At 42.2% G+C, this 16,524-nt stretch overlaps 1 protein-coding gene across 3 annotated transcripts in view; it reads left to right on the forward strand.

The window, feature by feature from the left end:
- The first annotated feature begins 325 nt into the window (after positions 1 to 325).
- Positions 326 to 16,524, forward strand: part of SGSM2 (small G protein signaling modulator 2) — a 137,698-nt gene continuing 121,499 nt past the window's right edge. For all 3 annotated transcript variants that reach the window (XM_039341708.1, XM_039341716.1, XM_039341734.1), the window contains exon 1: positions 326 to 675. In XM_039341708.1, coding sequence (XP_039197642.1) covers positions 619 to 675 — 57 coding nt within the window. In that variant the 5' untranslated portion in view covers positions 326 to 618. The remainder of the gene's footprint in view (positions 676 to 16,524) is intronic.

Here is a 16,524-nt window from a genome sequence, read left to right on the forward strand (position 1 = left end):
AAGAAGGACAGAAGGATCCTTATAACAAGGATTGCAGAATTAAAAGACACCTTTCCCCCACCCCCGGCGTTCTGTCCATGCTCTGGAGCCCTCTGCCTTTCTCCACGGTCTGCAGATGCCCTCCCCCTTGCCTTGGCCCCAGTCAAGAGACACCCCCCCCCAGCCGCCTGCGCGCCCCTCCCCATCACACAAGTGTATTGTTACTAGATAATCCCCCCCCCCCGTCTACGGGCGCTTCCCTCCCTCCCTCTCTCCTCCTCCTCCTCCTGTCCCCCCCCGGGGGGAAACCAGGATGGGCCAGCTGGAGTGACGTCAATGTGGGGGAGGCCGCGGAAGATGGCTGCAGCGGCAGCGGCTGAAGGGGTTGCCCGCTGCAAGAGCGAGCGCAGGGCTGCGGCGGCGGCGGCGAAGCAGCAGGAGGAGGAAGAGGAGGAGGAGGAGGAGGAAGGCGCCTGGCTGGCTCGCCTCTCCGGGGCCGGTCGGTCCCAGCTCTCCAAAGCGCAGCGCGAGCGGGAGACCCCCGCCCTGCCCTCGCCTCCCGCTTAGTCGCCCTTTCTTCGGCTAGTCAGCGCTTGCTCCCCTTCCGATTGCCCCGGACCCATCGTCCCCCGCGGCGCCATGAGTTGCTCGGAAGATGCCGCGAAGGAAAAATTGCTTTGGAATGTGAAAAAGGAGGTAAGGAAGCCGTGGGGCAGGGTTTTTTTTGGGGGGGGGGGTGTCCTCCACCCTGCCTTGATTTTTCCACCGATTTGAGGAGGGGGGGTGTAGGGGAAACCGGACCCCCCCTCTCTTTTGCCGAGGTTGGGTTGCATTTTGGGGTTTGGGGTCGGCATCCTACGGGGACCGTGGGGGGGCTGCAGGTAGTCACTACGTCGGAGAGTCCTCGCCTTGTGGCTCATTCCCACGAGTTGGACGCTGCTCCGGTCTGAAAAGAAATGAAAGAACTAGGGAATCTTCGCGTTCGCACGACTCTTTTTGCCTGCCTCCCAGTATTGATCTGGTTTCTGCTATCGCAACCGACTTTAATCCGCCAGCGAGCCACTCGGGTCGGGCTCATTCAAAACGCTAAGTTGAAATGAAGTTGGCTGAATCGTGACTCGGTGACTGCCTTCGCACAACCTGCTGGAGCTAGTAAGTTCCAGCGGAAACGATTGATGTTTGATTATTCTTCCCCTGGCTTAGTGTCTGGTATGGAACTGGATCCGAGTGTTGTGTGAATCCAAATGAGTTAATTCGACAGGTAGACCCTGAAACGTGTCTGAAGAGAACCAGTGGATTGTGCAAAACCAGTTATAAACATGTAGATTGGGAGCCTACAGCTGAATCGTACACACATGCACGCACAAAAGGAGATGAGGATTGATTATTATATTTGTAACCCTGTACTCAGCTCTGGGAAGTGTGGGAGGGAGAGGGGGGGTTTAGGGTGGGTGGGTTTTGGAGTGTATGCTATAATTTTTATAAAACTTTTCAATAAAAAAAAAAACTTTACAAAGGGCATTTATAGAGGCATCTCTGCCCGACCTGCAGCTGGTGGACAATTTCAAAACCTTTTAGAGAGAAATGGACAATTTTTCATTCCTGAATTGAGCTGTTCTGCCTGGTTTTGATCAGATATACTTGCTATACAAACTCAGAGACTCCTTTGTCTAACCAGGTGAGATGAGGGAGGATAAACATTCAAATGGGAGCCTTTACCCTTTTCCTAATCATATTTACTTTGGCACAAGCTGTGTTTGATTATGATGTGACCCAGTCAAGCACATCTTAACCATCTTCAGCTTGGCAACCGGTCTGGTTTCAGGTTACCTTTGAAGTATAGGCAGGTGATTAATAGTGACAGCTTCTGGAATCGTGCAGTCTCTCCCCCCCCCTTCCCATTTTCAGGCAACTCAAATACAGCATATTACTGCTATTAAAGACTGTTTCTTTTTTCATCCAAAGACTTCTGGTTTAATCCTTGACGTGTCTAGTTCAAAGGGGATCAACTGACGCAAAGGATCTGTTTATGAATAAGATCTCAGAAAGAGAAATGAATGTAATACTGTACTAGGCAGAATATTTAATCTACTAGGACAGATAAAGTCCAGTCCACTTTGTATCTACTGATGCAAACAAGTGCCCCTGAGGGCATGCAGAATATTATTGTCTCACAAAGGACCTGTTGCTGATAAGATATTTTCCTAGGACTGGTGTGATGGTTGTGGGGTCAAAGGAACAAGGTTCTCTGGATCATACATATAAAACCTTAAAGACCGTTATGGAGAAATGCTCCCATCCTTATAAATCTTGGCCAGGTTTATTTATTTTTTAAAAAAGCATCTAAAATCATGATTCAGAGTTGAACCCAATTCCTGGTGATTTCATAGATCCATCTATGCAGTTTCTTTGGCATGAAATGATTTGATTTATTTCAAGTTATTTTTAGAACATCTCAGGACTGAAATTTCCTGGTGGTATTCCATCCGAGCACCAAGTTCAAACTTGCTTTTCTAAGATCCATCAAAGTTCATTAGGGGTATCACTTAACTGGGCCAGAAATCCATTTTGTAGTTAGGGCCCTCCAGGGTATGTCAGGATTACAAAGCCCAACATTCTCAGCCATGGAATTTTGAAGATTGTATTCCAGATGAAAGTAAAAGCTACTGCTGCCCGTAAGCATGTAGATCTGGAAATTTGGGGAAGGCTTAGTATGGTTTAGTGTTGTGCTTCTCAACCTTGGCAACTTTAAGACATGTGGACTTCAATTCCCAGAATTCCCCAGCCAGCTAATTCTGGGAATTGAAGTCCATACATCTTAAAATTGCTAAGGTTGAGAAACATTGGCTTAGTATAGTTTAATTCTGTAGTCTCTGTTATATGCTTATGGTTAGTAGTGGTTTTTACTTTCAACTGGAAAAGAGTCATTTCTTACCTAGAGAATTAAACTGCCAGGCATCTGCATGCTTGGCTCCTGTGCCAGGGCGCAGTTAAGAGGGCAAAGAGCTTAATTACTGGCTCTTCAGATGCTGAGAGGTGGTTGCTGCAGAAGCCTTTATACTATAATAGGAAGATTGCAATTTAACGATCAATCTCTACAGGAAATTTTCATGTTTCCTTATTGTTCTAAATCTGCAACAGCAAAATAATTTATGTCCCTGTTCTTGACACGGAAGATGTTTGGGGTAATCTGGAGGGAGCTGCCACTCTGAATAAATTCTTCTGTTCAGATTTTTTTTTTAAAGTGTATTTTTCTTGCATCAGGACCGGTGGACAGTACTGGAGAATTTTTAGTCCAAATCCAATTGCATCTTGTATGGCTGAATTGCCCACCGGTGCATTAGATTCTCATCATTTCACTGGGTGCATTTGGAAATGTTATCTTTAGCTGGCAGAAATGTGATTATATAGACTTGGATAGTGTCAGAAGAGGGGAGGATTGCGAAGAGTAGAACAGAATGTCCACCGAATGCATCTTTTAGAAAAGATGCTAAAGCATTTTTCTGCTCCATTTTCTATGAAAAGGACAGTGATGAGCAATTTATGGGATTTATCTTAATATTCTGTCTATCTTCTTTCATTATCTCCCACCCATCAGTTGCTGTGATCTTGATGACGCAGATGCTACTGTCTTGCTTGCAACTGTGAATGTGTGTTTTGGGCAGGAGGGGCTGTGCGGGGTGGAGGAGAGAGAGAGAGAAAGAGAGAGAGAGCAGCATTCATTCAAAAACTAAAACCTTTCCCTCTCCTGGGTAGCGGATGCAATTTAAGTCCTGCTCTTTCCAGGGTCAAACAGGTTGTGTAGATTAACCACATGAGTGTGAATTCATCCAATAGCAGATTTTAAAAACATGTAGCTCCGTGTATGAATAAATCCGGTGTTTTGATGGGTCTTCGAAGAGCGAGTTCATTATTTCTTTGCTTTACGATGCGGGGTCCCAGCAGTGGTTGACAAAAGAGGCATTCCCTTGTATTAGTCAAAAGGAGAAGAATTTGGAATCTGTTCTAAAAGATATATGCCATGTATTGGAGCGACATCTTCCCCCCTTGCAATTTTTCCCACTCCACCCCCATACAGGTAGTCCTCGACTTACAACAGTTAATTTAGTGACCATTCAATGTTACAGCGGCACTGAATAAAGTGACTTCTGCTCATCTTTCACACTTACAACCTTTGTAGCATTCTCATGCTCATGTGATCAAGATTCAGATGCTTGGCAACTGGTTCATATTTATGATGGTTGCAGTGTCCTGGGCTTGTGCGATCGCCTGACAAGCAAAGTCAATGGGGAAGACCCAGATTCACTTAACAGCTGGATTACAATCTTAACAACTTCAGTGATTCACTTAACAACTGTAAGAAATGTAAAATGGGGCAAAGCTCACTTAAATATCTCACTTAATAATAGAAATGTTGGGCTCAGTTGTGGTCATAAGTTGAGGACTACCTGTATTATCCACATATTTTCCTTGCCATATCCCACATTTGTATGTGAATTCATGATAGAGAGGGGGGGGGAGAGAGATGCCTGCAGAGATGGTAGAAGAGGTATTCCATCTTTTCTCTGTGTATGTGTACAAATAGTCCTCTACTTATGACCACAATTGGCACCAGAATTTCTGTTACTAAGCGAGGCAGTTAAGTGAGTCATGCTAGATTTTACCACCTTTTTGGCCACAGTTAAATGAATTACTGCAGTTGTTAAGTGAGTCATGGGGTCGTTAAGCAAATCCAGTTTCCCCACGGACCTTGCTTGTTGGAAGCCGACTGGGAAGGTTGACAAATAGTGATCACATGACCCCGGGATGCTGCAACCCTCGTAAATCCATGCCAGTTGCCAATCACCCAAATTTTGATTATGATCATTTGGATGTTGTGTTAGTCGTAAGGGCGAGGACTGCTTAACAATTAGTTTGCTTAGCAACGGAGATTCTGATCCCAACTGGGGTCATAAGTCGAGAACTACCTGTAGTTTTCCATGTAAGCATATTGTGTAACTATAACAAAATGAGTGTGGTTTCACAGAACTTCAACCTGGTATCATTAAATATTGGAAATATTTCGGAGTTGCATATAGTTGCTTAATTCGTTTCAACTATTTTGTATGTATCAACATTAGCTTAAGGCAGGGGTAGGCAACCTTTGCTCTTTTATGACTCGTGGACTTCAACTCCCAGAATTCCTGAGTCAGCCATGCTGAGGAGAAAGGGAGAGGTTTCCAAGCTGAGCCATGCTGGCTCAGGAATTCTGGGAGTTGAAGTCCACGAGTCATAAAAGAGCCAAGGTTGCCTACCCCGGCCTTAAGGGAATCTATGAAATCTCTCCTAGAAACATGCGAATTATTTTTAAGCCTATGCATTTTTTATACAACTTTATTAAATTTCAAGAAAAAATACAAAATACCAATAAAAAGGGGAAAAACGTCAGAAAGGAAAAAGGTTAAAAAGTAAAAAAAAAAAATGGGGAAAGTATGTATGTATCTCTCTGTGTGTGTATGTTTCTGTATGTGTAGGAGATGACCAAGCTGAGCCCGAGGGAGGGATCAAATGCGTCATAAAAGAGATCTCAAGAGAGATCTACCGTAAATCCAGACCACCTTGAATTCTTTGTACTCTTCTCTCCTGTTAATTTCCCTTGGCTGTTAGTAGTTCAGATTCTTCTAGAGCAGGGGTGTCAAACTGTCGGCCCGCGGGCTGGACATGTCATGCGGAAGCCGCGCCCACCCCATTGTCAGCAATGGCAAAACAGTCCCGATATGTCACGCGACATCATGTGACGTCGCGAGTTTGACATGTCTGTTCTAGAGAATAAGTCTTTATATTCATTTGAACTGCTGATTTCTCGACACTTAACATATGTCTGTGTAGGGGTGGGGTGGGAAATGACATCAACTTTCCTTAGTACCAATATAATTTTATAATCAGACAATCTCTTGCTCTATGATAAATCTACGCTTTTCTGAGTATATGCAGTATAGTGTTTCATAACCATAAGGAACTGACAGACCTGGGTGGCAGGCTTGGTGTTTATATAGTGTAAGTGTCATGTTGTTGTTTTTTTATTGTGAGCTGAGTTACATCGGCACTCTAAATCAGGGTCCCCAACTCCCGGTCCATGGAAGAGCACTGGTCTGCAGCATGCCAGCAATCAGTCCGCACAAACAAGCAAAGCCCCATCCATGGGATGCAGGCAACATGCAAAACCACGCACCCTCCGGTCCGTAGAAAAACCTCCCTCCATGGAACCGGTCCCTGGTGCCCAAAAGGCTGGGGGGGGGCACTGCTCTAAATCGGTGCTAGGTCAGTGGTTTGAGCAGAGGTTCTGAACTGAAAGAAGCTTCTTGGATGAGAAACAAAATGCTTTCAAAGAAAAAAACCCAAGGAAGTCCAGTTGCCTTCTGGAGAAAAAAGCACCTTTGGGGGCATCATGGAGGCACTTCAAGTTGGCTTCTGCCAAGCAAAGTCAATGGAGGAGTGAAGAAAGAAAGCACCTTTGGGGCAAAGTCAATGTGTGAATCTGGATTCATGTCATACAGCAGAGTCCACTTAGCAGCTGCAGTGTTTCACTTAACAACCGTGGTAAAAAAAAGGGTGTAAAATCAGGTGCAACTCACTTAACATCCACCTTGCTTACCAATATAAATTCTGGCTCCCATTGTCATAAATTGAGGACTACCTATTTTGCATTGGAAAGAATAAAAATGGCTGGTGGGCTCCAATGATAAAGCCTAGAATAGACTTTGATCTCTTGAAGCGTTTTTGTAAATTTCTATATAATTGCTTTCTTTTTTTAAAAAGCATATTTTATTCTTTGAAGGGCTCGATTGTAAATCGCCTTCTGGGCTCTTTAGATGAAGAGGTGTTAAGTAAACAAAATGAAAGAATCTAACTGAATTCTGCTGAAATCAGCCTCATCTTTCCCCATATTAAAGCATTTTGATTGCTCTTAAATTAACCAGTTCATTTTTTAAAATTTCCTCCACCTGGTTCTTTCCAGCTGCCGCAAGTAAAGATAGGTTTGCATAATGTCAAATTGTGAGAGCCTAGCCAGGAAGCTTCTATAGCAGAATGTTATTCCTAAAGCATTTATTTTATCGTCCTGGGTGCAGTTTCCATGTTCTCAGCAATTGGGAGTGGGCAAAGCTTTTTCCCAGTGTTATTCTTAACAAATATGTAAGGACTCCTTTATGGATTCTGATTTTTCTTTTGTCAGCTTTGCAGTTCCCATTAGTATGTGATTTATTTTTTTGACTTTATAGAAAGGCAAGCTCATAATACCACGTGAAAATTTGACTGAGTTGCTTGCTTTCCTGCTATGATTGCTTTTAAGCCCCTGTGTCTAACAATTCGCTTTTCCGTGAGAAAATGAAAAGGTACATCAAGTTCTACAAAACAGGATGCTGTTGAGCTGGTCCATGCATCAAAACCCGGATCGCTCTGCTTCAATTAACAGCTAAGTGACCTGGTTACTCACAGCCATCAACTATCTGACACAGGTAGCTTTTTTAAGGCTCACCATCTCTACAAGTAGTCCTCAACATACGACTACAATTGAGCCTAAAATTTCTGGTGCTAAGTGAGACAGTTGTTAAGTGAATTTTGCCCCATTTTACAACCTTTCTTGCCACAGTTCTTAAGTGAATCACTGCAGTTGTTAAGTTAGTCACCCAGATGTTAAGTGAACCTGGCTTCCCCATTGACTTTGCTTGTCAGACGGTTGCAAAAGGGGATCACATGACCCCAGGACACTGCAACCGTCATAAATATGAGTCAGTTGCCAAGAGGCTGAATTATGATCACACGATCATAGGGATCCTGCAACGGTCGTAAGTGTGAAAAATGGTCATGTCACTTTTTTCAATGCTGTTGTAACTTTGAATGGTCAGTAAATGAACTGTTGTAAGTCAAGGACAATATGTACAGCTGTTTGCCAGGCTGGCCACTTTCATTGGCATTAATCTGAATGTATGCATTAACCTTTCAGTTCCTTATTTCTTTTGTTGTCTGCCTTGAATCCTAGCACAAGTAGCAGAAATGGGGCATATATGGAATAGCTGAGTAAACTCTTTGGAAGAGTAAAGAGGTTGATGAATGATTTATGACACTGGGAGAATTCCAATTGGCCTATATTTCTAATTCAGTCGATATTTTCTGTGGTGATATTTATATACAGTACATACGTAGTATCAGTGAGAGGAAAAATTAGATTGTAAGGAGACACTGGAAATCTGCTTTATATCTCATCCAGTTTATATCTCATCAGAAATCATTTATCCAGTATGTGCTGTTGGAGTAAGCAGAGTTCACAAGTCATAATAATCCTGTTTCTAATGATGCAAGAAACAAGAAGTCCTTGAGTTAACGACCACAACTGAGCTCAAAATTTCTATTGCTAACTGAGACAATCGTTAAATGAATTTTGCCCCATTTCAGACCTTTCTTGCCATAGTTTTTAAGCAATTCACTGCAGTTGTTAAGCTAGTAACAGGCTTGTTTAAGTGAATCTGGCTTCGCCATTAATTTTGCTTGTCAGAAGGTCGCAAAATGTGATCACATGACCCTGAGACACTGCAACCTGTCATAAGTACAATCCAGCTGCCAAGCATCTGAATTTTGATCACATGATCATGGCGATGCTGCAACGGTTGTAAGTGTGAAAAACAGGTCACTTTTTTCAGTGATGTAACTTTGAACCGTCACTAAATGTACTGTTGTAAGTCAAGGACTCTGTAATTGTAAGTGCTTTGTGTTGCAAGTTTATAGGTTCTTCAAGATTTAGGCTAGACTTGAAGGGTGCTGTCCTTTTTCAAAAGTTGCATTATAGGTATTCCTAGACCAGGGGTAGGCAACCTTGGCTCTTTTATGACTCGTGGACTTCAACTCCCAGAATTCCTGAGCCAGCATGGCTCAGCATGGAATCCTCTCCCTTTCTCCTCAGCATGGCTGGCTCAGGAATTCTGGGAGTTGAAGTCCACAAGTCATAAAAGAGCCAAGGTTGCCTACTCCTCTCCTAGGCTTACAAGAATTCATTTAATGACTATTCAGAGTTGTAAGGCACTGAAAAAGTGACTTATGACCATTTTTTACACTTAACATTGCAGCAGCTTCACGGGTCACGTGATCAAAATTCTGATGCTTGGCCACTGGCTCATATTTAGGATGATTGCAGTGTCCAGGGTCACGTGATTACCTTTTGCGATCTTCTTACATGTCTTCTTACATCTGGGAAGCCAGATACTAACCAGATACCAACAACTATAATACTAACGTAACAACTGCAGTGATTCACTTAACAATTGTGTCAAGAAAGATTGTAAAATGGGACAAAATTCACTTAATAAATGTTTCACTTAATAACAGAAATGTTGGAATCAATTGTGGTCATAAGTTGAGGACTACTGGTAGTCCGTAAGATTATCTGGGACACTACACATCCTCTCCATGACCTGTTTTCCTTGTTACCTTCTGGGAGGAGGCTTCGTGGTGTCTGTAGTAGAACATCTAGATTCAGCCATAGTTTCATTCCATACAGCATTAACCTTGTGAACTTTCAAGCTTCCTCCTTCTGTTATATATTCAAGATGGACAGTATTTAATATTTATTTGCTATGTATATGTAGGGGGTTGGGTCTATTCATACGTTGTACATAGTATGTTTACGTGTGTGTCATGTATGTGTTTCACTTTGAGAGCGGGCAACTAAATTTCATTTTTGATGTGTGCCGTTGTGCCCATAGTAAAAAAATGACAATAAAGATTATTTTATCTTATCCATTAAGGAAATGTATCTGAGGAAAAAAACTAACTACGCACCCCAAACCACCAGTTCTCCCTTAAAATAAATGGATTCCCATCATCTCCAAGTTTTCAGTTACCACCCAAGGCAAATTATTTTGATAGGAGACTTACAAAATCTAAATCTGTGCTGTTCCTTCCAGGTAGGACTGTTTCCCCACCCCCATCTCTCCTGGGCTTGTCATTCTTTCTAAAACAATGGGACATCCTGAGGGAAATCTCTGTGGAGATTCTCAGTCATCCAGAATCCAGATCATGGTTGTCCCAAAAGTGCTTTTTCAAAAGGCAACTAGACTTTTGTTGTTTTTCCTTGAAGACTTTTCGCTTCTCATCCAAGAAGCTTCTTCAGTTCTGACTATTTCTGGAGGGAAAATTGTGAAAGACTGAATCAGAATGAGTTTAGGAGTTAAAATCCTTGGCAAAAAGCAGCAGCAAAATGATTAGTCCCAGATTGCTCAAGTTGCGTTCACACATCGTCTGTATTTCAAGCCTGCTTGCTTTCCCGACTCGTCTCTTGCCAGCTGCCTGGTGAGTAACACAGCTTGAAAAGGGAAAAAAAGGAAGTAAGCTCTCCAGGCAGCTCACAGTATGTAGAAGGTCCACATTTTGTTCAAAAGCTGTTGCAGCGGAAAACACAGTTGGTGGGTTTTGTTTTTTTCCCTGTGTTTTCTCATTCCTGGCTGTGAAGCCCCACCGAGGAAGAGAAGGGACTGTAAGTCTCCACGTGATTTCCTGAAGGATGGTGGAGTCCAAATGAATGAGTAGGGACTGATGTGATTTGGAGGAAAGAATAATAGAATGACAGAATTGCCCAGAAAAAAAAAAGCTGGAGAGATCCAATCACGATATCCATCTCATGACTGCTAGAAATCCATATGGTATGTCCTGTTGCCCTTCATTGCCTTGATGGGCATTTCCTGCTATTTATCTTGGTGCTCTCAATAATTCTTCACATCCTTTCCCAGTTGCAGCGCCTGGAGAAATTTTTGCTCTTTGGCAGCCCATCCACGTGTCTAACGTTCTGACCAAAGAGACCACAAATCTATCTTCTGGAGACTCTGGTTCAATGGTCCTATTGCTTTCTTCAGAGCTGTGGTCACCAGAGAGGGCAGCTTACTCCTCTTGTGTTCTGAGCTGCTAGCTCTGGATGAGGGTCATGTGCAGAGTCATGGAACATACAAGATCAGAGTTGGAAGAGATCTTGTAGGTCAGGCAGGAGACTCTATATCATTTCAGACAAACACTTGTCCAGTCTCTTCTTAAAAGCCTCAGGTGATGGAGCATCCACAACTTCTGAAGGCAAGCTGTTCCACGGATTGTTTGTTCTCCCTGTTAGAAAGTTTCTCCTTAGTTCTAGATTGCTTCTCTCCCTGATTAGTTCCCATCCATTGTTTCTTGTCCTGCTTTTGGGTGCTTTGGAAAATAGGTTTGACCCCCTCCCCTTTTCTTTATGGCAGCTTTTCAGATATTGGAACACTGCTATTATGTCACCCTGGTCCATATTTTCACTAGACTAGCCATACCTAATTCCTGCAACTGTTCCTCATATGTTTTAGTCTCCAGGCCCCTAATCATCTTTGTTGCACTTCTCTGCGCTTTTTCCACAATCCCCAACATCTTTTTTATAATGTGGTGAGCAAACCTGGATGCAGCTTTTGTGCTTGCAATGATGTCTCCTAATGGATGCCAATCCTGGAATATTGTACAAATTTTTCATAAAAGTCAAGTTTTATCATATCTGTTGTTAGCAATAAGCACATAAACGTGCTTTTCTCCCAATTTTGAATCTCATCTTTCTCTCCGTCTAGCATTCTGAATAGCTTATAGCAATAACAGTAATTATAAAAGATAAAAACAAAAGCAATGCCATCAAATTGTTTCCCTCCTGATGTCACCCACGTTCAAGTAATTGGTGGAAATTAAGATAGAAAAGATTGAGAGCCTCTGATGTAGATGGCCATCCATATTGTTAGGTCACCCTGAACTTTCTTTTTCTCAGAAGTAGATGATTATGTAGCTGCCTGGTCTCAGGTGGGAGCAAATTTGGCAGCTGGTTAATTTAAAAGCCAAGAAGATGAATGTTTTTGACTTAGGGAGTTAGAGATGGTTACTAAGAAACACCATGGACAGAAGGAGACAGCAATTCATCAACCATGGACCAAATTAAGACAAACTTCTCCCTTGCTATGTTCTATGTTCTAAGTCCATGGAATTTTCTTGGGAACAAAGAAAGAATTGGGTGTGGCCAGTCTAGAGAAAAGAAGGACTAGGAATGACATGATAGCAGTCTTCCAATATCTAAGGGGTTGCCACAAAGAAGAGGGGGTCAACTATTTTCCAAAGCACCTGAAGGCAAGATAAGAAACAATGGATGGGAACTAATCAAGGACAGAAGCAACCGAGAACTAAGGAGAAATTTCCTGATAGTGAGAACAATCAACCTGTGGAACAGCTTGCCTTCAGAAGCTATGGGTGCTCCATCACTGGGGGTTTTTAAGAAGAGATTGGACAATTACTTGTCTAAAATAATATAGGGTCTCCTGCTTGAGCAGGGGGTTGAATTAGAAGACCTCCAAGGTCCCTTCCAGCTCAACTCTGATTGAAAGAAGGGTTTCTAGGGCTGAGAGAGAATGAGAGACACCAAGATCCCCCAGTTGGCTCTGTGCCTAAGACAGGACTAGAAATTCATGCTCTCCCAGTTTCCAGCCTGGTATCTTTAAGCACTACACCAAACAGACTCTTTGTGGAAATTTATGGAAGTAGCAGAAGATGCAGGTTGAAATGCCAAACATTACAAACTCAGAAATTAAGCTAAAGTTGGTTTCATCTAATTAAACAAAAAAACTTCTCCAGGTCCTTTCTGTGGCATTAGATACACTGCATTAACAAGTTGGGGCTCAGATTGAATGGTTATGCCTCGATTATGTGATCTGGGTTTCTGTTGTTGAAGATGATGATAATAATAGTAGTACTAGTAATAATAATAATAATAATAATAATAATAATAATAATAATAATAATAAAGTTGGAAGGGACCTTGGAGGTCATCTAGTCCAACCCCCTGCTCAGGCAGGAAGCCCTATACCATTTTGGACAAATGGCTGTCCAGTCTCTTCTTAAAAACTTCCAGTGTTGGAGCATTCACGGCTTCTGGAGCAGGTTGTTCCACTGATTAATTGTTCTAACTGTCAGGAAGTTTCTCCTTAGTTCTAGGTTGCTTCTCTCCTTGCTTAGTTTCCACCCGTTGCTTCTTGTCCTGCCTTCAGGCGGCTTGGAAAATAGCTTGACTCCCTCTTCTTTGTGGCAGCCCCTGAGATATTGGAAGACTGCTATCATGTCCCCCCTCGTCCTTCTCTTCATTAAACTAGACATACCCAATTCCAGCAACCGTTCCTTATATGTTTTAGCCTCCAGTCCCCTAATCATCTTTGTTGCTCTTCTCTGTACTCTTTCTAGAGTCTCAACATCTTTTTTACATCATGGTGACCAAAACTGGATGCAGTATTCCATTGTAAAGTGCTATTAGCACTTCACGTGATCTTAATTCTATCCCTCTGTTAATGCAGCCCAGCACTGTGTTGGTTTTTTTGGCAGCTGCAGCACACTGCTGGCTTATATTTCTTTTATAGTTGCACACTGCCCGGAGTGGCATTTTGGCGAATTGGCCATCAAGTCATCATTGACTCCTAGTGACTACATAGATTTTCTTTGGGATGGTCTGTCCCTAACCTGGTCCTTCTGCTCTTTCAATGGTGACTTTACACTGCGGCTTAGTATAATGGATTTCTTTCTCTGCTATAATGGTAGTCCTTGACTTATAACAGTTCATTTAGTGACTGTTCAAAGTTATAAAGGTATGGAAAAATGTGACTTTTGACTGTTTTTCACACTTAAGATTGTTGCAGCATCCCCATGGTCATGTGAATAAAATTCAGAGGTTTGGCAACTGGTTCATATTTATGATGGTCACAGTGTCTCCGGGCTCATGTGATTCCCCTTTGGAGACCTTCTGACAAGCAAAATCAATGGCGAAGCCAGATTCACTTAACAACTGCCATAATTCACTTAACAAATGTGGCAATAAAGGTCATAAAAGGAGGCAAAATTCATTTAACAAATGTTTCACTTCACAACAGAAATTTTGGGCTTAATTGTGGTTGTAAGTCAAGGACTACCTGTACTGCTACTACAAATAGAAAACCTGCATTTTCTGCATCTGGGTGGCATATACATACATACATACATACATACATACATACATACATACATACATACACGCATGGCTGTCCAACTCACCAAAATGCTACTCCAGGTAGTGTACAATTATAAAATGAATTACTCCTAACTTCAACAACAGAAAACCAAATAATACAATCGGAGCATTAACCATATATCTTCAAACTTCCAGGAGAAAGCCCCCTAACATCCCAGAAATAATGTGTGGTTTCATATATATTTTTTTAAAAAAGTATTTTTCTATCTGGAAAATAAAGTTCTTCCATCAAAAATAGTCTAGTCTAGAGCAGTTTTTCTATCTCTGCAGATTTCAGCCAGGTGGACCTCAATTCCCAGAATTCCCAGAAGTCCACCCGTCTGAAAGTTGCCCAAGTTGAGAAACACTGGACTCTAGATTGGTAAATGAAAAACCGATAACCAGAGTCAAACCTCAACAGCTTATTTACCTGATTTAAAGAGAATGGATTGGATGGCGTTATTTTTTTCTTGAACTGCAGCCTTAACAAATTGCGCTGTTCCAAAAGTCAAATTGAATGTCAAATTGCCACCCTCCCTGCCACTTAAACCTCCCCAAAGCTTCTACATAATCTGGCTTTGTAATTTCTCTTGAAAACAAATTTTTAGCTGTGTGTGATTTTCAGCCGCTTAAACGGCACCAGGAAAGAGATTGATTGACTTTTCTTCCGTATTTCTCATTGCCAAGTGGCCTCAAAGCAATTTTGATCAGTGTTGAACAATAACATGTAACACAGAGGCTTGCCGCAGATGTTGCCGTAAGAGTTTCTTTACATTAGCAGTTTCAAGATGTGCGACCAACTCCTACAATTCCCCAGCCAGCTATTCTGCCTTTGTTGAAGTTCACACATCTTAAAGCTGCCAAGGTAAACAATCACTGTACAGGTGATCCTCCACAATTGAGCCCAACATTTCTGTTGTTAAGTAAGACATTTGTTAAATGAGTTTTGCCCCATTTTACGACCTTTCTTGCTACAGTTGTTAAGTGAACCACCGCAGTTGGTAAGTGAGTAGCCTGATTGTTAAGTGAATCTGGCTTCCCCATTGACTTTGCTTGTCAGAAGGTGTTCATATGACCCAGGGACACTGCAACCGTCAGAAGTATGAGCCAGTTGCCAAGCATGGAAGTTTTTAAGAAGAAACTGGACAGCCATTTGTCCGAAATGGTATAGGGTTTCCTGCCTGAGCAGGGGGTTGGACTAGATGACCTCCAAGGTCCCTTCCAATTATTATTATCGATCATCGCACAGTCAGCCAGATGTTCAGACTGGATTTGGCATTTTGTCTACCTATCGAGTCCTTACCCAGGACCTGGGATAGGCAGATGTGGATGTTTGATGGTATTACAGATATCGTCGCAGGATGGAAGCAGTTCCTAATAAGGCTGCCTTTTGTAATTGACTAATAGCGAATTTGTCAATGCCAATGGTGTTCAAGTGGTGCTCCAGTTGTTTTGGGATTGCACTCAAGGAGCCTATGACTATTGGTACTACCCCTTGCTTGCTTTTGCCACAGTCTTTCTATTTCTATTTGTAGGTCTTTGTATTTTGTTATCTTCTCCAGTTCTTTCTCATCTATTCTGCTGTCTCCAGGCACTGCCACGTCCACTATCCAGACTTTTTGTCTTTCTTATCGACAATTGTTAAGTCTGGGGTGTTATGTTGCAGGTGCTTGTCTGTTTGAATTCTGAAGTCCCAGAGCAGTTTAATTTTATCATTTTCTATGACTTTCTCTATTTTATGATCCCACCAGTTTTTGCTTACAGGTAAATGATATTTTTTGCAGATCTTCCAATGCACCATTGTTGCTACTTTGTCATGCCGCTGCTTGTAATCAGTTTGTGCAATCTTCTTGCAACAGCTTACCAAGTGGTCCACTGTTTCTTCAGCTTCTTTGCATAGGCGGCACTTACTGTCTGTTGCTGTCTTCTCAATTTTGACTTTGTATGCATTTGTCCTTAAGGCTTGGTCTTGTGCAGCCAGAATTAGTCCCTCGGTCTCTTTCTTCAATTTTCCTGCTCTTAGCCATTGCCAGGTTTTATTATTATCTGCTTTCCCAGCTATTTTTTTCATGTATTGGCCATGTAGTGCTTTGTCTTCCCATGCCTCTATTCTGTTCTTCATTTGGTCTTTCTTGTAGGCCAGTTTGGTCTCTCCAGTAGTCAGTAAGCCTTCCTGATATACTAATTTCAGTGCATCTTCATCATTGTTCTTCAGATATTCTTCCAAAGCCATTTTTTCTTCTTCAACCATCTGATGTACTTGTAGCATTCCACGCCCACCTATTTGCCTTGGTAGATAAAGTCTATCAATGTCACTGCGTGGATGAAGGGCATGATTCATTGTCATTATTTTTCTGGTCTGCCTATCCATTGCTTTTAGTTCTGCTTGAGTCCAGTCCACTATTCCAGCTGTGTACCTAATGACTGGGATTGCCCAGGTGTTGATTGCCTTTATGGTATTTCCTCCATTGAGTTTGGATTTTAAGATCTTCTTCACT

The sequence above is a fragment of the Crotalus tigris genome, unplaced genomic scaffold (assembly GCF_016545835.1).
Source record: "Crotalus tigris isolate CLP2741 ecotype Arizona unplaced genomic scaffold, ASM1654583v1 scf7180000017550.10884619, whole genome shotgun sequence".
Taxonomy (NCBI): domain Eukaryota; kingdom Metazoa; phylum Chordata; class Lepidosauria; order Squamata; family Viperidae; genus Crotalus; species Crotalus tigris.